This window comes from Arvicola amphibius, chromosome 3, assembly GCF_903992535.2.
Source record: "Arvicola amphibius chromosome 3, mArvAmp1.2, whole genome shotgun sequence".
Classification (NCBI taxonomy): domain Eukaryota; kingdom Metazoa; phylum Chordata; class Mammalia; order Rodentia; family Cricetidae; genus Arvicola; species Arvicola amphibius.
This window is the reverse complement of record NC_052049.1, coordinates 133,900,354-133,921,997: the sequence shown is the minus strand read 5'-3', so window position 1 is coordinate 133,921,997 and position 21,644 is coordinate 133,900,354. Positions and strand designations below refer to the sequence as shown.

The following is a 21,644-nucleotide window of genomic DNA, read 5'->3' as shown; positions in this document are numbered from 1 at the left end:
AGCTCTGCTCTCAGAGACCTTCCTTTCTGTAACAAGCCCGAAACCCCTCTACTTCTCACTGACTCCTCTGTCACCAGTGGTCTCCTGACCCCCTTCTGCTTCCTGTCTCCCGTTGTCCACTCAGCAGGATAAACTGTCTTAGACAAATGCCAACAGATCGCGTGACTTCTCTGCCTGAAATGTCCCGTGTGGTCCTCTGACTGGACTTCTCACCATTTCTCCTCATCATAGGCTCCTCCTCTCTGGCTACCTTCTTGTTTCTCAAACTCCTTAAGCTCCTGGTTTCCTCACTGTCCTGGAATCTACTTTCTCAGGAATTTGCGTGATTAGCTCATTTTCTTTAACATGGTGACATAACCGTGGCTCCCCACACCCGATCTCTTTATTCTTGCTTATTACTTTAATCTCTATACTTTATTTATTTATTTATTGAGAGAGAGTGTGTGTGTGTATGTGTGTGCATGTGTGAGTGTGTGTGTGTGTGTGTACATGCATGTCATAGCACTAGTGTATTGGTGAGAGGACAGTTTGTAGGATTGGTTCTCACCTTCACCATGTATGTCTTAGAGATCAAATTCATATTGTCAGTCTTGGCAGCAAAGCACCTTTTACCTACTGAGCTATCGCACCAGCCTATCTTTTTATTTGGTTTTAATTATTATGTGCGTTTGCAATTATTATGACATTTGCGAGTGTGGGAACATCGGTGACACAAAACACATGTAGAGCCAGGAGACAGCTTTTAGGAGTTGGTTCTCTCTTCCCCCGTGTTGGTTCTGAGGACAGCACTTGGATCATCATGGCTGTGCCTGTTCATCTCCCTGGGCAGTTTGTGCCCTACGCCGACAGCATTGTTCCCCTGCCATGGTCTATCCACACAGCCAGTAATCAGTTACTGAATGAATGCATCATAAAACACAGGGTGTGGCAGTCGATACAGCTCAAAGATCTGCTGGGTTGCTTCCTCTATACCACACTGCTGTCCACATGCTTCCCACTACTTAAGTCAGAGAGGATCCTGAACTTAGCACTCACCATACTCAGCCTGCTTCCACATGCCCACACTGGCAACTGTCAGAATTGACTAGGTCTGGCCTAATGTGGGGAGCACCTCACTCCTGGCCTGCTTCCTCCTCTGTGGATCTCTGACCACACAGTCTCCCAAGCCCTGGCTTCCAGGGTCTGACTTTCGGTTCATATGATGACCTTTGCTTTGAGAAAGCCCTGGCTATAAAACGAAGGAGCCTTGACTCCTTCTTCTGTGGTTAACGATTGATAATAATTAAGAGTCAGAGGACTGGAGTGGGCACTCCAGATGACAGCTCATACTGGGCTCCTGGTGCTTGTGAGCCGAGTGGAGGCAGTTTGTCACTGGAGGTCATGCATTCAAGAGGTCATTCACCCTGGAATGGCAGCAAAGGCATCAGGCCTGGGCGTGTGCTAAGGGCAGAGCTACCAAATGGGCCCCCCGCTGCTGTGAGCTCTGGAGGTGAATCACCTCACTACAACTGGACATTCCCGGGGAGAGTTCCTGTGCAAAGACTGCCCCAGGTTCCTGAGAGGAAGAAGAGGAAAACCCAGAAACTAAGGCCACCACCACCCAGCCTGAGGTCCCAAGAATTCCAGATCCAGGGTAAGTTATCTCAGTCTGCTGCGGGGATGGGTGGCCCAAGCTCTGTGGCAGGAATCACAGCAATGGGTAAGCTCTGTTTAAAATAAAAGGATGTGATAGGAGAACCAAAGGAACGTGGTACCTCACTGCAAGGTGATGTCCTGGACAGGATCGTGAACAGGACAAGGACATTGGGAAAACTAAGTGAAGTGACATCCACAGGAAGCATGGAGATTAATTTAATAATGATGTAGTCTGTGCCAGGTATCATGAGAGTAACTGAACTTTGCTGTTTCTGAGAAATTTGAGTTTTACCTTTTTTTTTTTTTTTGGTGTTTCGAGACAGGGTATCTGTAGCTTTGGAATCTGTCCTGGAACTAGCTCTATGTAGACCAGGCTGGCCTCGAGCTCACAGAGATCTGCCTGTCTCTGCCTTCTGAGTGCTGGGACTAAAGGTGTGCTCTACCACCACCCGGCCGAGTTTTACTTTTTAAAACACTATTTTATGTTTATGAGTATTTTGCCTACACATATGTCTGTGCAGCATGCATGTACAGTGTCCTCAGAAGCCAGAAGCCAGTTTTCAGTCCTGGAACTGGAGTTACAGACGGTTGTGGGCTGTCCTGTAGGTCCTGGAAATCCAACCCCGGTCCTCTGCAAGAACAACACGTGCTCTTAACTGCTGAACCGTTGCTTCAGCTCCCTCCCCCTCGACTTTTAATGGATTGTGCTGGATAGCTTCACAATTTCGCTCAGATGGGATAGCTTCACAGTTTTGCTCAGATGGGACAGCTTCACAGTTTTGCTCAGATGGGACAGCTTCACAGTTTTGCTCAGATGGGATAGCTTCACAGTTTTGCTCAGATGGGATAGCTCCACAATTTGGCTCAGATGGCTGTGGAACCTGGAAAAGCTGTTGCTGCCGTTGATACATCCCATGTTACTATTACTGCTCTCTCCACCCACTCACCCACAAACACACCATTTTCAGCTTTTGAAACTTTGGTTGTGTTGTCAACGACGGAAGCAAAGGACCTTGGTTTACTATGCTGAGTTGACAGTGTACAGAAAGTGACAGCCGCAACAGTCTACAAACATTAAACTTAGTCCCCTTCCCACCTAGAGAGGATAAGACACTATATTAAATACGCACAGCCTTCATACACGGATTTGATCACAGAAGCTAATAGATAACACCCTTTAGATGCTAATAGATGCGGATGGGGGTCAGGGCATGACAGAAAGTCTCTTGCTGCTGTGCTATCTCAGAGTGGGAGGGCTTGGGTTTGGAGCCGTCTCACCGCTTCCCATCTCCATCCCTTTCAGGATCCCTCTTCCTCCATCTCTGTCGCTATCCCAATGTCTCCTGGGAATTTGGCTCAGGAACTCATTTGTGCTAGGCCAGCTACAGCTCAAGCACGCATCTTCACACGCTTAGTCCATGAATTAAATATCCCAAGTCAGAATTGCTCTTTCAGAAAGGTTTGTGATCACACTGAAGCATGCATATAAGTGTAGAGAATATACACACATAAAAATGTAGGAGTTGAGATGGTTCATTGGCTAAGAATCTTGACTGCCCTTCCAAAGGACAGGAGTTTGATTCCCAGCCCCATGTGGTAGCTCACAACTGCCTGTAACTCCAGTTCCAAGGGATCCAGCATTCTTCTGACCTCTGTGGGTACCAGGCATGAAAGCAGTACATACACACATGCAGGCAAAACACCCATATACATAAAATCAATAAAACTGGAAAAAATATAGGTATAGTAGGTCAGTGGTAGAGTTCTTACTCACCTAGCGTGTGTAAGGCCCTTGGCTTGATCTCCAGCAACACACACAGGAATTACACACTTTGTGTTTTATGAATGAGTGGCATACTCAAAAGAAATCTAATATGCACAGAAGTTTTCCAAGTCAATGTCACATGCACGTCTCTAGGCTTTATCACAGTCCCCAGAAGAAGACAGTATTTGCTACCTAGATGTCCCTGTTCTTTTCTATGGGTGTGAGGAGCGGGGTTAATCTGATATTATTAATAAGGCACTGCAACTTGCTGGACTGCCTCATTCTCCCCAGTGTGGCATTCTGAACAGCCAAAGGGAGCCAGATCTCATTGATTAGCCATCTTCTTGACTTTGTCTTTTCTATCACATCCTTAATCAAAGGAAGTGGGAAGTAGGCATCCGAGTCCTAAAATGTCTTAAATCTTTACTTTTTCTTAAAGATTTATTTTATTTTTAATTGTGTGTGTGTATGCACATGTGCATGTGTGTGTACACACTTGTAGAGGTCAGGAGAGGGTGTTAGATCCTCTGGAACTATAGTACCAGGTAAGTCACACTGACCTAAATGCTGAGAATTGAACCCAGTCCCTTTACAAGAGTGGTTCTCAACCTTCCTATTGCTGCAACCCTTTAATACAGTTCCTCATGTTGTGGTGACCTCCAACCATAAGATTATTTTGCTGCTACTTCAGAAATATAATTGTGCTTCTGCTATGAATGGTAATGTAAATATCTGATATGCAACCCCCAAAGGGGTTGAGGCTTATAGGTTGAGAACCGATGTTTTACAAGAACAGGACTTGCTTTTAATCCCCGAGTCATCTGTCCAGCTCCCAAAGGATCTTTCCCCCCAACAGTTCGTCCCTACTTACGCACATGACTGAGTGCCTAAACTTAGCTGAGAGAGCTTAACTCTTATATTCATGTCAAAATATTTTCTCCCAGTCTGTCGGTGTTTTTATGTTTTTTTTTGTTTTTTTTTTTTTTGTTTTTTTGTTTTTTTGTTTTTTTTTTATAAAGAGGACTTAGTGCCAGAGAAAACTCTGGTGTCAGTCTGGTCCTTTTGTTTCCCTTTGGCTGTCTGCCATCCGGTTGTTTGAGAAAGTTCCAGGCTGCACATACAACAGCTGTCCCAGGCTGAGCTGTAGAACCCCTGCCCTTGAGACCATGTGAACTCATTGCCTTTGGTGGCTCTCATGAGTGCCCAGGACATGCTTTCGTGACAGAGCTATTCCATACCCTTCTTCTGTTTTATGTCTTCCATTATTTACTTTTAATATTGTTTGATTTCTATTCCCCCTTTCTTCCTTTCTCAGAGGCAACTATCCTATTGTGTTTAACATATCCCTTAAAAGTTGTTCTAGGAAAATACGTTTTCAGTTTTGATAAGTGGTATGGCATGTCCCCCTTGAGGACAGTTGTTATTACATTTGTTTGAGATGGGGGTGTGCTCCCATGCCATGCCACACATGTAGAGGTCAAAGGACAACTTACGAGAGTTGGTTCTCTTCTTCCACCATGCAGGGCCTGGGGGTTGAACTCTGTTTAGCTGTCAGGCTTCGTGGCAACCACCTGTACCAACTGAGCCAGTTTATCCCTCCAGACTTAGAATTTTGTCTCCTTAGGTTTTGTCTCCTTGGTTAAGCTAATCTGCCAGGAGTGTTCAACTCTCAGCACACAGGCCACACGCAGCTGAGAGGAGCTATGGGTGTGGCATCACACTAACTTGTAAGCTTTCTTAAAACACGAGGTTTTTACGATTCCAAGCTTTTGTAGATGACAAGAACCTGTAGAGCAGTCAGGAGGAACAGCTGCTGGTCAAGGCCTGAACTGCTCAGTACAATAGCCACCAGCCATGCATTACTGAGCACTAAAACATGGCTAATGGGCTTCAAGATCAGCTTGCTACAAGCATAAATTTTACACCCATTTTTCAAAGGCCTAGTATCAAAAAATGTAAAACACCCAAACAATTTTTACATCAATCACATGGAAATAATACTTTAAGTGTATTGTCTGCTGAAATACGCTGTCAAAATTAGCCTCACTGTTCCTTTAAATACAGGAACAGAAAATCTCGGGTGAAGTAGCAATAAGGCGGTGTGTATGTGTGAACATGCATATCTGTTTTGAGGGATCTAAGGCTTGGTCTATTACAGCTACCTGCTTTATTTCCCAGGGACAGAAACAAGCTCAAACTAAGGGGACGTGATTCAAGTCCTCTGCAAGGGCCCCTTGGTCCTCCAGTGGCACAGTTCACACTGGCTATGCAAGGCCCCCTGGGTCCGCCAGTGGCACAGCTCACACTGGCTATGCATCTTTGTCCCTTCCCATGCACACTAAGCATTTTCATGAAGATTTGAGCCACTTTCTCCTCTGTGGTTCCTGACCAGGTCCCACCTGCTCCTGGGATCACATTCTTATTTTATCCATATATCTATCTACCATCTAGCTATCATGAACAAAAACCCATAAATCTCACTTCAAAGGAGATAAGAAATGGTTTATCCTAGAGCCAAATATAAGTAACCAAGGCCCAGAAACACAGACCTCAGTGACCCTAAATTCCACGCTCCAAATGGTAGCAGTTTCAGGAAGGGTTGTAGTGGGCAGGGGTAGGGGAGTTGGGGATGGAGTCAGGGGGTGGGGTGTCTCAGTATGAAGTCCTGGCCGGCCTTGAACTCACAGAGATCCTCCTGCCTCTGCCTCCCAAGGGCCTCATGAAGTTTTATAGTAACAGGGCAAAGAAAATCACAAGTCAAGACACTTTATAAATGTGTCATTGTAAATATCAGGTAATCAGGAAGTCTTTGCTGTGGAACCACATTTGTAGCCTTCTGGGTGGTGGGAGCTAGGGGTCTGTATGCCCATTCCAAAGGATTTACCTGCTAGTCACAGAGATGCTAGGTCATGCCCAGAGACAGGTAATGCCCAGAGAGACAGGTGCTATACAGCCATTGAGGGGGCTAAAGATGGCCCAAGACAACCTGGCTCTGGACTTGTAACATTCCAACCTTTGAACGTTGAGATTCTAATCGGTGATCAGCTCTGTAAGACAAGCTTCTTTCAAGGTACTTCATTCTACCTGCCTGTCAGTCATTCAGCTAACTGGAAGTCCCTACGTAGCGTATGCAGATCTGGAACGCTTCCCATGACCCGGGCCATGAACTAGCTATCAGTCCTCCCGACTCGGTCTCCTGAACGTCGCCACTGTGTTCACCGCCACAGTCAGTGTCAGTTCAGCCTCTTGCAGCCCTAGAACTGTGGGCTATAGGACGGCCATTTGGACAAGGAGGGAAGGTGGACCAGGCGCAAGATGAGCTGTCTGCTGTTGCCAGAGCTGTCTGCTCAGAGGCCAGAACCGGAGAGGCCAGGAGGGCAGCTGGGACTCTAAGACTTATCTGTTCACAGCCCAGAAACATCTCAACCAGGAGCAGGGACATGGACCACAGTGTGGAGGGAGCTGCAGTCAGTCCTGAGGTGCCCCAGGAACTTCTGGAAGAAATGATTTGGGTTTTTCGTGTAGAAGATGGTAAGTGATGGGAGACTAGGGGAGGTGGAGCAATTCGGCACTGTCCCCTCTACTCCACCAAGTGGCGCATTTTCTTCAAAGGGAATGAGGCTAAGCATCTCATCACAGGGGGTTGAGCTGAGCCCATTTGCCCTTTCTCAGGGTATGGGCCACTTACTCAGCTATCATTAAATTGTACTGTGTGCTAGGCATGGTCCCTAGCACTGGGGTTAGTTACAGCAGTGAACCCACACAGTCTACCCACACAGATTGTCCATTCTAGTAGAGGACATAGAAAATAAACCAACAACCAAAAGTATGACATGTTCCCAGTGCATAGTAAAAAACAGAAGCAAGCTGGGCCCAGTAGCCCAGGTTCTGTAATCCTAGCTACTTAAGAGGCTCAGCCATGGTGATCACAAGTTCGAGGTCTGCTTGAGCCACAGAGTTGAAGTCCAGCCTGGGCAGCTTAGTGAAATCCTGTCTCAGAACTTAAGAAGGGTTTGGCACTCAATGGCGAAGCGACTGTCTAGCACACGAGGAATCCCTAAATTCAAACCTCAATACAATGTGTGTGGTGGGGGTGGGAGGTGGGAGGAGCGGGAGGGGGGATGGGGGTGAGAGGTGAGGGAGTGGATTACACAGCAAGGTAGATAATGTAATCAAGGAAAGCCTCATTCTGATGAAGGCTCGCTGTGGGAAAAACCCTTGCAGGAAGGGAAGGAATTCACTGTCAGATCCCTTGGTGGAGGACTCTTCCTGCCAAGGGGAAGTAAAAGCTGTGAGCCTGAAGCCCGCCTCACTTGGAGACAGTCTGACATGTCCTGAGCTCCCACAGCCCAGCCTGCCGCTTTACCAGCTGCCCTTGGCGGGCAGTCACTGCACCCAGTTAGATGTCGTACCACTTCCCTCTCCCTCTCTCCTCTCTCTTCCTCCTTCTCATAAAGGTAGTGAAGGTGAAGACCGAAGTTCAAGCTGACCCACTTCCTCCTTCTTGCCACTCCCACCCCCTTTACCCAGCAAGTACCCAAACGCAATGTTGTCTCCCCCATAGGATCAGGGCTGGTCCAGAGCAGAGACCCTATCTCCACCCCACCATTCACCAACTGGGCAGTCTGGGAGTTCCCTCAGAGCAAGGGGTCTTGATGGGGTCTCCATAGCAGGAGACAAAGAATGATCAGAGAGGTGCCCGAGTCCAAGCCCCAGCAGTGAGTGGGTCTGAGTGGCACCTGGCCTGAGGGTTTATGTCTGTGTGTCCCTCCTCAGCGGCTCCTTGGAATTATTCCATCCTGGTTCTGGCAATCCTGGTGGCAGCGATAAGCATGTTCCTCCTGAGACGGAGCATCCTGGCAAACAGGTGAGGGGTTGGTCTGCAGTGGGTCTCCAGAGGGAGGGGTGGGGCTTCCTTCCTAGATGACAATCTAAGAAGGAGTCACTTAAGGAAACTGGCTCTTCACTCTTTGGTGGTAGCTGCCAGGGACCAAAGCTATTAAACAAACAACCCACAGCTGCCTCTGGTTACAATCCCCTAGCCCTGGCCAGCAATTTGGAATGACTCAGAAGGTGTCACCCTTTAAGTGGTCCCAGCCCCTCTTACCCTGTCAGGAAGGATTTCTCTCAGCAAACTCAACTGAGGGACACGGTGGCTGTCCACAGGGGGAAGAGGAAAGCTGCTCCCTTGTGGGCCAGGCAGATTCTCTGGTGCTCAGGTCCTTCCACCGTGGCCTTCAGGAAGTCTAGGAGTTCCTAAAGTAAACCAGCTTGGAGAAAGGAGAGCTGGTCAAGAATTAGCAGAAAGACTGTCAGGCTGAGGAAGCAGGTAGCAGGAGCTGTGTGCAGAGTTGGGTCTCACATGCATGACTAACAGCGTGGGCAAGCCTGTTTGGAGAAACAAGGAGAGTGGGAGATCGAAGGTTAGTTAGGGTTTCTTGCAGCATCTTAGGAATAGAGCATGAACTAAGAATCTGTAGAACCTGTACTAAGTAAGATGACAGCCCTGGGATCAGGATAGCGTGGTTTGGAGAAAAGCTACAGAATAGGTAGATTTAAATGTACATGCATGTATGACACACTTCCTCATCTCTAAGGGGGAAGGGCTGTCAATCAACACTTAGCTCCCGGGTAGCCTTGCAGAGAGATGTTAGATATAAAAGTGGGAGCCACTCGGCCACCTCCACTTCTGTACAGAGGATCTCCCCTCAAGCTCTCTAACTGCTCGGTCCTGACCCAGCCACTCCGCATCCCTGATCAACACTATTTCCTCTCCCCCAGAAACCGCAAGAAGCAGTCACAAGACAAAGAAACACCAGAAACACTGCACCTGGACGATTCCAGAATGAAAGAAAACAGCAGCCTGAGCCGTCTAAAAGAGACACTGATCTCAGAGAAGCCAGACTTGCCGCACCTGGGGGAAACTGAGCTGAATGAGAAAGATGCAGCGCAGGTCTTCTTTCTACCCGACCCACGGGAAACTGAGAGCTAGGGGGCGCTGAGAAAACACACTACCCCAGCCAGAACGTGACTGTGGCCTGAGCCCAGCTCTGTGGCCTCAAACCCCTCGGGTTGGACGGGAACGTCCAGTCAGCCTAACTTATTTTTAACAGACACAATAAACAAACTACAACCAGACAAAAATTCGTTATTTAAGAAAAGTCTTTTATTCACATGCTTCTCCAGGTGGGCAGTTCAAATGCTGGTGGTCCACAAAGCACACACTAGCGGCTTGGATCAAATGTACAAAGTTCAGTCGTGTGTGTAGTGGAAGCCTTAATTCCAGCACTAGGAGGGCTGAGGCAGGTGGATCTCTGTGAGTTCAACTCAAGCCTCGTTTGCATAGTGAGCTCCAGGATAGCCAGAGCTACATATTAGAGAGACCCTGTACTAAAAAAATAAGAAAGTACAAAGTTCAGAGTTGGCCTGTTGGTCAGGTCACAGGACCAGAACTTGTGCTCCCCATGACCTCAGCATCTCCAACAATAGAACAGAGCTGAAGACTGGGTTAGAGATATTTCAGTCCAAGCTCCTGGGTCTGTTGGCCTGTTGGCTGGGAGACGAAGGAACAGGCTTCCTAGGTGAGGATGCCCGGCTCAGCCCTTCTAATGCCTCCTCCTGAACCAGCTCATTTAGTTTGTGGTAAACAGTGAAACAGATGTAGGCCTGCCCATGACGGCTTTCTCACATCTGGGACTTGGCAGAACACCAAATGGTTGGTGCAAAAGTCCACCTTATTAATCCCAAACACTTAGGGATCTCGCTCCCCAAAGTGGGCTTTGAACACTCAGCTCCATTGCTGAGAGTCCTAGGTCCAACCAGACCAGACTGCACCTACCTAGCATTGAGCAGGCCAATGGTGCCCACCAGAGGGTGTCTGTTCTCGCCAGCTGTGGACTCCCTGAGGACCATCACTGGGCAGGATGACTTTCTGCAGCCTTAGTCATTAAGCTCAAGAAGGGTGGTCCTGGGGGTCTGCTAATAAAGTGGCCACAAGAGTCCCCCAAATGCTGGTGGGGAAAAAAATGCTAGAGGCTCCCTAGTCTGGACAACCCACAGCCGCTTCTGCACCTTCACTGAGAGCAAGAGTTGAATGCTCCCATCCCGTTCAGGGCCCTGTCCAGGCATTCCCATAGGATATTTTAACTGGATTTTTCTTAGATAAGCTCTAAGGTTTGTAGCCTGGAGTTCTGAGAGGTCAGAAGACACGGGAGGCACCAGCTCTGGGCCTCTGAACAACTGCCCTACCTCTTTCTACCACTAGGAGACAGTAGGACCTCAGGGCCAGCCATCCTGTAAACTGTTAGCCGCCTTCACAGACAAAGCTTTGAACAGGGGCTGCAGCTGACGTATCAGGGGCTGAAGCAGGCAGAAGTCACGGCACAGGATATGCATGGCAGTTCTTTCTGCTTGCAGCCGATTCCAGATCTCTGACTTGTAACGGGGGCAGTTTCTCTCCAGGGTAGTGGATGCAAAGGTTACCATGGAGCCCAAGGCCTGGGGGCACTCAGTGCAGCATCCCTGCCTGTCCCCTGGCTCACACAGTGAGCATGTAGAGACTGCTTGGTGCTGGAGGTGGAGTCTGCTATCTACCAGAGCATAAGGGCCTTTGGTTCAGCCGAGGGCGAGCCAGCTCCTGCCCTGCAGCCCCGAGCATCAGTGAAGCCTAAATTTCCGTAGAAGGGTCCTCAGAAGATCTTGAAGCCCTTCAGTAGGGTCAGGGTGGGTGCCTTGCGCTTGCTCTGGGCACGGGATGACTTCACAGTGACCAGCTTGGCCTGGGCCACCGTGGGCATCTCCTTCAGGCTGATAGTGGAGAGTGTGTTGAAAGTACAGCTGGCCAGCCCATGGCGGGCTGTGAGCGGGGTCTGGTGAGACAGGGCTTTCTCCTCAGAGATGAAGAGGGGCCGGGCCATGGGGTTCTTCTCTAGCTCCCGCCGTACCTCCCGCACCGCCTCATGGAAGACGTGACGCACGTGTTCAAAGTCCAGGCAGGCAGAGACCTCAAAAAACAGGCACCCGAATCTGCCTGCCAAAGCCGCTCCCTCAGCCTTGGTGACCTGCCTGGCGAGGAAGCAGGGTGAGGCAGTCAGGAGCGTGACCCTCAGAGTCAGGGAGGGAGGGTCACCCCATACCCATCTCCCCGCCCAGCTGTCTGGGCCCATCTCCACCTTCTGACAACAGGGGAACCTCTGGGAGCTGTTAGGACTACGAAAGGCAATTTACATGGCATGCTTAGAGTAATACCTGGCACAGACTCAGCACAGAATAAATGGGAGCTGATGTTGCTGGAATTTAGGAATGAATATGAAGAAAAGGGAAAAGAAGAAGCCAAATTCTCCCATGCTGGACTGTGCCTGTCTCCTCAGGAAATGGCCACCCTTAGCCCTAGCCTGAGGGACTGGCATTAGGAAGGAACAGTGGTTTGCACTGAAGGGGGCTGTACCCCTCAGATTACTCAGGAAGTCTGTTATTGGCAGACTCTTGGGGCTCGTGGATGTTTTGTCTGCTTGTCCTGCTGAGGGCAAGTAGAGAGCAGCCATGTTGGGAGAGCAGAGAAATGGGGCAGGGGTGCTGCCTGCGCTCCTGTTTGGTCCTTTCCACCTCCTGTGAGGACAGGATAGACATTTGCAAGTGGAAGGTCCCATGGGAATGGAGGTGGAGAAAATATAAAGACTGGCTCTTGGGAAGCTCGTACATCCAGACAGGGACTCCTCAAGACTTGAGGCCAAGACTCCTGCTCACCGCCACCCATTGATGAGCTGCCCCAACCACCGCACAGCCTAAGAAGGGAGGAGATACCAGGAAATGGGGAAAGTTTCTGGACCAAGGTCGATTTAGTAAGAGCAAGGGGACCTGAGACCCAGTGTGCCGCTGAGCCCTAACCTATTAGTGTTGCATTCAGCGGAAAAGGAAGTGGGGTAAACCATCACGTCTTGTATCCAGGAAACCAGGGCTGCTTCATTCAAACCCTGGATTCCTGCTCATTCGCTTGCAAGCCATTTTTCAACAATCTCTTTGGTAGACAATGGGGTTAAAACAACATTCTGTAGTCACCCTCCCCCGCTCCGTGTCCTATTGAATGTTCTCCCTCATATTCTACTGTCCAGTCTTCTGCTCGCTCTTCCACCTTCAGCAATGTACCCAATGTACAACATTCCTTATTTCCCAAGATGCAACTTTTCTTGAAGGTTGGACCTCCCATGAAGAAGGCCCCACACCATCACAGTTCCCTTTCAGGAAAACCACAACTCTCTTCTCCCTCTGCCTGAGTGACGTGATCTGAACAAATCCCAACCTCAGTCACTGGGCCTCTGGGGTCTGGGAGAGCAAGAGCAAACTAAGAGCAGACCGGGACTAGCAGAAGGCACCACGCCCAGCAGGTGTACTGGCCACGTGGAACAATGTCCACATCGGAGAGTCTCAGCTCCACTGCTCAATTGTAGGCCTCGGTGTCAAGGGCCTCAGGGCCAGGCGGGTGACTTGGATGCGTGGGGAGGGTGGAGGTAGAAAACACAGGGAGGGGCAGGGTCTGTGGTCAGTTGAAGGAAGCAGGCTCCACCTCAAAGCATTCCAATTCCAAGTCATTGAAAACATTGTGCCAGCCAAGCAAAACCTGGCTGCAGTATTCTGCGGTGAACTGCCCTCTGGCCCAGTCTATGACCTCTGGTTCAAGTCTAAGCCTTTCTAAGAGAGGCCTGCCCTCAGCAGCATACTGTGGCAATAAACCTGGGGTGCCATGCCTGGAAGAGGCAAGGGCTGGCTGGTTGGACCACAGCAAACACCTGATCCAAAGAGCAAATTAGACCCTCTCCTTGGGACTGGAGTTGGGCACCAAATGATGAGTCAGCTGCTGGGGGGAGGTGTGCGCAGAATGTCACATAGCCTCAGGCAAGGCTGATGTAAGAGACCACTGAGACTCCTGAAACGAAGGGGTGCCTTCTCTCTTTTGCCTATTAGAGTCCATCCCACTCCTAAGTGACCCAAGTGTCTTTCCCTTCCTGTCATTGGTCGCCTAGGAGACAAACTCCCAGCATAATCCCATTACCTAAAGTTGACAGCACCGCCCTTCTTGGCATCAGTGGTCCCTAGGTATATCATTCTGCATCCATATGCAAGCGAGCTTTAGAGAAGAAAGCTAAGACACCTGCACTCACCTGTACTGGGCCATGTCCAGCTTGTTGCCCAGCAGCAGAGCAGGGTAGACGCGCTGTGTCTCCTTGGCATGCAAGGCCAGCAACTCCAGGTAGTTGCTGCTGCCCTCAAAACTCTGGCGACTATCGACACTATAGACCACCAGGAAGGCATGGGCCCAGTTCAGATAGCGCTCGCAGTTCCTGGGGGTGTCCTGGATTGAAGGCGAGGAACCAAACTTAGAGGCAGGAGAATGTGGGGGGAAAGGCCTTCACCTGGGCTGTCCTCTCCACCTCCCGAGTCTGTGTATATTGTTCCCCAGCAGATCTCTTTGCACAGGGGCACTTCAGTGTTGATTTGGCTCAGTGTGAAAAGAGACATTGTCTCATGAACCTCCTCCCACCACTCAGCCAGAGACCTGGAGACCTTGGCCCCTTGGGCACTGAGTCAAAGATTTTGGCATGGCCCTCCAAGGACCTGCTGTCCCTGAGTACTGCTGGTTTTGGGTCAGGTCCAGACTGCCCCTTTGGCCTCTGAGAACTGACTCCAGCCATGGCAGGGGGTAGAGAGGACTTGGAGAGATATGCTGGGGAGACAGGCTGGCACACTCCAGTTGGAGTGTCTGTGTAAATAGGCATGCACATGTATGTGTTTAGCTTTACAGCATAGGGTATCTGGGCTGATGTCAGCAATCACCCTTTTCATACGGCAAATGAAATACTCAGGTCCAGAAATGTCAGAGCCCCATTCAGGGCCACACAGCAACCTGGAGCCTAACGGGATCCAGATTCCCATGTGAGGTCAGAACTTGGGAGGCTGCACGGATTCACTGCCCTCTCTGGGAGGTTGAGGGAATGGGGATAATGTTACCTGGTCTGCAGTGTCCATGACCCTCAGGTGGACAGGTTGGTGGTCCACAGTCTCCTCAGAGCTGTAGGTGTCCTCTGCAACACAGATGGTCAGCCAGGTCAGAGGCGTGGCAGCCCACTCAAATAATAGACAGGGTCAGTGTCCCAGCTCCCTTCTGTGCTGGACTCCAGTGTTGCCTTGACTGGCCCTCGGGAGCTGCTACCAGGCCACTGTCCCTCTTCATTTGTCAGGCTTGAAGCATCAGAGACCCCTATATACCATCCCCTGGGGCAGGCTATTTCTGAATCCATACACAAAACCTGTGGTGTGGAGTGCGCAGCCCACTGGCTCAGTAGCAAAGGCTTGGTGCTTCCTCTAAGAACCCCAGTTTTCTCCACTCTCTGTCCCTTTCATCATAGTACCTGGTCCACAGGGAGTCCCCAAAGAAGACTTCTTTCCACAGTAGGAGAGGAGAGAATGGAAAGAGAATCTTATGACAGAGCGAGAGCTGTCAGACCTCACATACAAGTTCCACTGGTTTATAAATCATCCTTAGCAAATCAACAAAGTAATGTTGAATCCAAGCCAACTTCAGGGAAACGGGGAGAAAGCTCAGTGAGGTAAAGTGGTTGTTATACAAGCATGAAGACCTGAGTTCAAGTCCTGAGCACCCATGTAAAAAGTCAGTCATTGGTGTGTGAGTGCCTGTAATCCCCGCCCGGTGAGGCTGAGACAGGAGGATCGCTGGAGATCGTTGACTGTCAGCATCATCCTGGGCTCATGGAGACCCCAGTCTCCAAGGAATAAAGCAAAAAGCAAGATGCTTTAATGCCTCTCTGGCCTCTGTGTGCATACAGATATGCAAACTTGCACGTACTTCTGCAAGAACACAGCACACGCATACACTGCACTCCTCCCCAACTTCCTTTTCTTTTTTTTCTTTCACTTTTCCCCCGTTTTCTTTCTTACTTTCTTTTTGAGACAGAGTTTCTCTGTGTAGCCCTGGCTGTCCTGGAACTCACTCTGTAGACCAGGCTGGCATCAGACTCAGAGACCTGCCTGCGTCTGCCTCCCAAGCGCTTGGATTAAAGGCGTGTCCTACTGCCCGGCCAGAGTGAACAGTTTTCAAGCCTTCACTCTGCTTGGCTTGCCCATGAGCTAGCACATTTAACAGTCCTATCTTCCAGGACTGTGGGAGGACTGCTTAGTTCTCCAGGCTTGGGGCCTGGCCCATAAGAAATACCTGAAAATGGCAGTGAGAAATGAGTAGGACCTCCAAGGTTAACAGGGCAGGTCCACGTTCCCAGGTAATTTTTTTCTCCTTTTGTTTTTATTTATGTGGGTAAGTATATGGAGTATGCATGTATATGTGCATATTCATGTGCGTGTGTGTGTGTGTGTGTGTGTGTGCATATTCATGTGCGTGTGTGTGTGTGTGTGTGTGTGTGTGTGTGTGTGTGTGTAGAGGTCAGAGTTTGATATCTGGTGTCTTTTTCAACCTCTTTTCACTTTATTATTTTTTAAAGAGGTTCTACATTTATTTTTACGTGTGTGTGTGTGTGTGTGTGTGTGTGTGTGTGTGCTGGTGCCCACAGAGGCCAGAAGAGAGCATTGAATTCTCCGAAACTAGAGTTATAGACAGTTATGAGCATCCGACACAGTGCTAGATACAGGACTTGGGTCCCCTGAAAGAGCAGCAACTGCCGATGACCACTGAGCCATCTCCAGCCCCAGTCCTCCACCTCTGAACCAGAAGTGACCAGATAGGTGTCATTCCACTCTAGGGACTCACCTGTCTCTGCATCCCGCAGTGGTGGAATAACAGATGCATGCCACCACACCCAGCTTTTCGCATGGGTGCTGGGGCTCTGAACTCAGGTTCTCATGCTGATACGGCAGGCCCTTTACTGACAGGGTTATATACTTAACCCTCATGCTGACTTATTTTACAGAGAAATAATTTTAAACTCAAATAGAAGTTACAAACTAACGGAACTCCTACCTGCTCTTCACCCTGCTTCCCTCAGTGTTAGCACCACACCTTAAATAACCACAGCTCAATCGCCAAACCAGGAAACTGATGCTGGTTCCTTACTATGAGCTAAATTACTGACCTTATTTGGATTCCACCAGTTTTTTTCTTTTTTTGGTCTTATGACTTTAAACCCAAGAAATCAGAATGCGGCCAGGCGTACAGAAATGTCACTGGCATGCTAACAGTTGCTTCTCTTACTTACAGTCTTCCCTGGCACGTGTACGTGAGTATGAGTACACTTTCGGTCCCCACCTTTCCCTGGGTGACCCCTCTAGGCAGATCTGAGGTGTCCTTTGTCTTCCTGGCCGTGGTCACTGTGAGAACAGCACCCCTAGCCCTGGCTGAATGTAGTCACACACTCCTCCCTGAGGGCCGCTGGCACTCAAGCAGACCTGGACACATGCCAGGCACACTAACATCCAACATGAGTCACAGACAGCTCTTCGTCCCCAGCCTGCTTTGGGGACTTGGATAAATAGCTGCTCTTATCCAAAGAGGAAAAAAAACTAATGGAAAATATGCCCCAAATGTGCAACTATATTTGGCCCACGAAGAGCTGTCGCTGGGTGCCTGCACTGTGTTCATACATTTTATTTTTCAGCCAAAGTCGCCCTTCAGGCATTCCCTCCAAGCAAAGTCCTGCCTCGCCTGGTGACCGTAGCCCTCCTGGTGAGCCTCCTGATCTCCTGTTGTCTCCATTGTAGAAAGATGACAAGGTTGTTTTAGGAGGCTGAGGCAGAAGGATTGCAAGGTCAGTCCCTGCCTGGGCTACAGAATGAGTTCAAGCAAGCCTGTGTGATATAGTGAGGCCTTATCCTAAAACTGGGAGGAAAAAAAAGTGTGTGTGTATGGGGGGGGGACTACAAATCAAAGGCAGAGTGTGTCTAGCATGCATGCATGATACACGGTGTTCTTTTAGTCCCCAGTAATGGGGTGGAAATGAACTTGGGCCTTCTGAGATGCCTCCCCTCTGTGACTCCCTCACTCCTGGCTAATGATGAGTCTGCTGGTCCTCCAGCTATGTCTGACCTGAAGTATCCTATTCTGTAGGAATTCTAGCACAGATATGAAAAGTTGCATGAAGTCTCAAGTCGTCAGGTGACTGACCTCAGGAGCTTGAATGGCAGCTTCTCACCCAGGCATAGTGGTATAGTAGTCAAGCCTACCTTGACTCTGGGCACTTTGATGTCCCTAAAATAGTATTTTTATAAAAGGCACCAAAGAAGTTCTGTCAGATAAGGTGGCACCTCAGACACAGTGAGCATCCATGTCCTTGCAGGCACAGGATGGAAGCAAATGACGTAAGAACCTGTTGTTCCCAGTGGAGCCAGGCAAGAACATTCTAGCACCCCTTGCCCACCCAGGGCAGAACATAGGCAGAGCCCTTCTATGCAGTCTCTAGCTCCCAGCAGCTTCAGTCACAGCCCAGAAGAAGACACAGCTCCAGCACACACAACTCAGTCCCACCCTCCATATGGGGAAACTGAGGCTCAGAGAGCCTAGGGCCCTGTGCACCCCTACTTCTGAGTCCACAGACAGGAAGTGAGGGGACCTTCTCCTTCCTTTGAACCTGAAAGGGTTCTGTGATGTCAGGTGAGTCACTGAGTTCTCTCTGCCTCAGGTGCTTTCTTATAAAGAGCTGTTTTAGCTGAGACGTGCCCTCCCCTTTTGGTCCCACCAATACTTTATTTGATATTTTTGAATGGGGAAACAATGTGACACCATTTTCAAAAGGCTATGCTCATTCAGACACCTCATTGTCCTCAATGGACAGTTTATAAATAAGGATATTATGAACGAGAGCTAGAAGTGACTTTGATGCCAAGCAGATTCTAATTTTGTTTGTCTTGGGGATTAGGGTTCCATGTAAGAGTTTATTTTAGGGGATGGTTCTGTTAAAAACAAGTTTTACAACATAGATCTCACGAATGTGGGGGACTCTCAGCAGCACGCACGGGAAGCCATTTAAGGAGGAAGAAAAAAGTAAATATGCACCAAGAGTCTATTGGGGTCAAGCACTGCCTAGTGTGTACTATGTTCCCAATCCTCACAGTGAGTCTCTGATACAGCTATGCCTCTACTCCTTCAGCAGATGAGGAAATGGTAGCTCGGAGAGATTAAGTGACTGTCTCAAAGTTACCCAGACAATAAATGTCAGAGCCAGCACTCAAACCCAGCTTTTCACAATGAATTTTAGCGGGGAGGGGACGGCTCAGAGTTAAGAACAGTTGTTACTCTTGCAGAGGACCCAGCTCCATCCCCAGCACCCACACGGTGGTTCACAGTCATCTGTCACTCCAGTTCCAGGGGATCCGATGCCCTCCTCTGACCTCCACGGGCATCAGGCACACACATGGGACACAGGTACACATGCAGGCAGAACATTCATCAACATAAAATAAAATAAATTCTTAAATCTAAACCAAAATGAATGTTCCCTGGTTCAAAGGATGTCCAGCAGCGGTAGAGAATACCTTAAATAGCTTGTCTGGCTGCCCTCGGGAGAACACGGAGTGAACATTTTGAAGGACTGTGCCTGTTTGGATGTGGACACCCTGCTATTTAAGAGAAAACATTCTTCTACAGTCTCGTTGCTTTGCATAGTTTAGGGCAAACGGTCTCAGGCCCTTGAACTGGACCGGCCCCCCAGTTGTCTGGTGTGCATTGAATCATCCCAGTGATCCCACCCTTCCACCCTGAGATACACAGTGCTAGCCAGGGCCCACCCATGGGGAGGCCCCAGGGGAACATCCAGGTGGGGCTCAGGCAGCTGGAGGCTCAGAGAGGAATGCCATCTTACCCAAATTGGGGTCATATTCGCTGATAAATCTCTTGGTGAGAAACTTCACAGTCAGGGCTGCAGAAAGAGGAAAGAGGTGGTCTCAGACTCCTGCTGCGCCTCCGGCTAGCGCCCAGGACACCGGCCCTCTCACTTTAGACCTCTGTGGTCTCTGGCTGACCCCAAGCTTGGCTTTCCAAGGGCCTCAGGCTGCAGAGCAGAGGAATTGGCTCAGAAGGTGTAGAAACAAAGTGCCAAGCCCCACTAATTGCATGCACCCTGGGATTATTTTCTAAAAGTTATTAAGAGGAAGAAAGGCAGCAAAAGGCATGTCTCACTGAGGTGTGTCTGTGAACAACCAAATCCAGGGTCAAGACCCTACATCTAGCTCTCCTGAGGACTGGCAAGACCCCCAGCTGAAGGGACATGTCTCTCTCCCACTGGGGACATGTCACACTGATTCTGTAGCATGGGGTAACAGACCAAAGACAGCAAGTGAAGAATTGACTGACTATTGCTAGGAAGATCTGAACCCGAGGGTATGAGTTTTCCAGACAAGGTCCAGGACAGATTAAGTCCCAAGTAAACACACTCCAGGTGGAGTCCTCTTCACCTAGGGCTTTTGCTCTCGGTGGGATTTCCAGACCCTCTGGGGTAGCTCTTGAGAACGGAAGCCTTGAAAAAGTAGTTCTCTCTCCCGAGTAGAGTGCACTAGCAGGATGGCTTCTGTTCAGAGCGTGCCACGTAAAGGCAAGGGTCAGCCAAGAGTATTATGCTGGGCTCTTGATAGGATTAAAAATAAAATTCTTTTGAAGGATTCCTAACACTGCCAATTTGCAAACTAATAAACAGGGAATACATCCTTTAACTTTCTGGTGCTGTAGCCGCGCTGGTAGAGCGCTTGCCTACCAGGCATGAAGCCCTGGGTTACATTCCCCAGCATTACATAAACCAGGAATGATAGTGCAGTTAAGTCCAGCACTTGGAAGGTGGAGGCGTAGAATTAGGACTACGAGGTCATTCGTGGCTTCCTAACTAGTTCCAGGCCAGCCTAGGCTACATGAGACTCTGCACCAAAATAAAAAATAATTCCTTCGGGCTGGAGAAATGGCTCAGAGGTTAAGAGCATTGCCTGGTCTTCCAAAGGTCCTGAGTTCAATTCCCAGCAACTACATGGTGGCTCACATCCATCTGTAATGGGGTCTGGTGCCCTCTTCTGGCCCGGAGGCATACACACAGACAGAATATTATATACAAAATAAATAAAGAAATAAATATTTAAAAAAAATGATTCCTTCATTCGTTTAGTCACTAGTTGACCTATGGTATTGACTGAGTTACTGGGGACAGGTTGGTTTTCAAAGGAAATCCGTGTTCTGGGTCTCCCCTCTGAGCCTGGGGGGCTGGCTTCAAACTCAGAACAGTTTCCCTGGGGATCTCAGAGAGACAAAGAGAAGGAAAGCCACAGCTAATGGGTCATGGTGGCCATTCACTGCCAGCTGCAACTGAACAGCTAGGGGAGCCCCTTCTGTCCCCCATCTTCAGCTGTATGGGTCTTTCAGTGGCAGGTGGCAGGGCAAACCCTCCTTTTGGAGGTCTCTGTGATAGCTCTAAGAAGTAGTGAAGCTCAGGTTTGACAGACATTGTCTCAGTGGTGGGAAGCCCAAGATCCAGGTTCCTCAAGGACAACTCCCTGGCACCTGGGACCATATGCTCACATTTCCAGAAAGTCAAGAGGGGTCTGGCTTGAAACAAATACATTTGATAAGAAAATAATCTGTTTCAGAGTTCCAAGGGTTGGCAGTGGGGGAGTGAGCCTGAGAAATTCTAATCTCTACTGACTTCTACCAAGTCTCTTGGAGGAGGTGGTGAGGGGGTGGGACAGTCCAGATCAAGGGGTAGCAAGGATGCCACTAAGTTCTAAGGGGACCCAGGGCTGGAGACCAGTGCCAACAGGTCTCTTTAGTGTTAGTTGACAAGACTTGGCTGCTGGTCCCAGGGATGAAGACGAGTGGAGGACCTAAGAGAAACACAAATAGAGACAATTTTGTTGGGGACAGCAGGAGTCACAGGTACTGAGCAGAGTGTCAGGGGAAGAACCAAGCAGGCGGCTGAAGGCAGATAAAAGAGATAGGGAAATCGAGAACAAAGTAGCAAACGGAGTGGGAGCCAGCATCAGAGAAACTGAGGCAAAAATCAAAGTCACAGGAACTCACCCAACCACCCGGGGAAGCAAGTCTCTGGGAGCCGTGGGATGAAGTTGCCCCCATCCTCCGCGCTCCGCGCCACTCACCAGACTTGCCCGCCCCGCGGCGCCCCAGGATGGCCAGGTTGACCTCGAGGGGCACGTTGTGCGGCCCGCTGCCCGCTCGGGGCTTGCCGAACACCGACGACATGGCGACGCTGCAGATGGTCTCAGGGGCTGATGGGCTGCGAGCTGCGCGGCC

General features: G+C 49.5%; 2 protein-coding genes across 2 annotated transcripts; one reads left to right on the top strand and one right to left on the bottom strand.

Moving 5' to 3' along the window:
• The first annotated feature begins 1,486 nt into the window (after positions 1 to 1,486).
• Positions 1,487 to 9,426, top strand: Slc51b (solute carrier family 51 subunit beta). The gene is made up of 4 exons (XM_038323021.1): positions 1,487 to 1,633; positions 6,811 to 6,931; positions 8,177 to 8,267; positions 9,182 to 9,426. The coding sequence occupies exons 2-4, from the start codon at positions 6,841 to 6,843 to the stop codon at positions 9,390 to 9,392; spliced, it is 393 nt and encodes a 130-aa protein (XP_038178949.1). The 5' UTR covers positions 1,487 to 1,633; positions 6,811 to 6,840; the 3' UTR covers positions 9,393 to 9,426.
• A 118-nt stretch (positions 9,427 to 9,544) lies between these two features.
• On the bottom strand, positions 9,545 to 21,644 carry Rasl12 (RAS like family 12). The gene is made up of 5 exons (XM_038323020.1): positions 21,491 to 21,644; positions 19,219 to 19,275; positions 14,405 to 14,478; positions 13,558 to 13,748; positions 9,545 to 11,464 (listed from the first exon to the last, which is right to left on the bottom strand). The coding sequence occupies exons 1-5, from the start codon at positions 21,591 to 21,593 to the stop codon at positions 11,089 to 11,091; spliced, it is 801 nt and encodes a 266-aa protein (XP_038178948.1). The 5' UTR covers positions 21,594 to 21,644; the 3' UTR covers positions 9,545 to 11,088.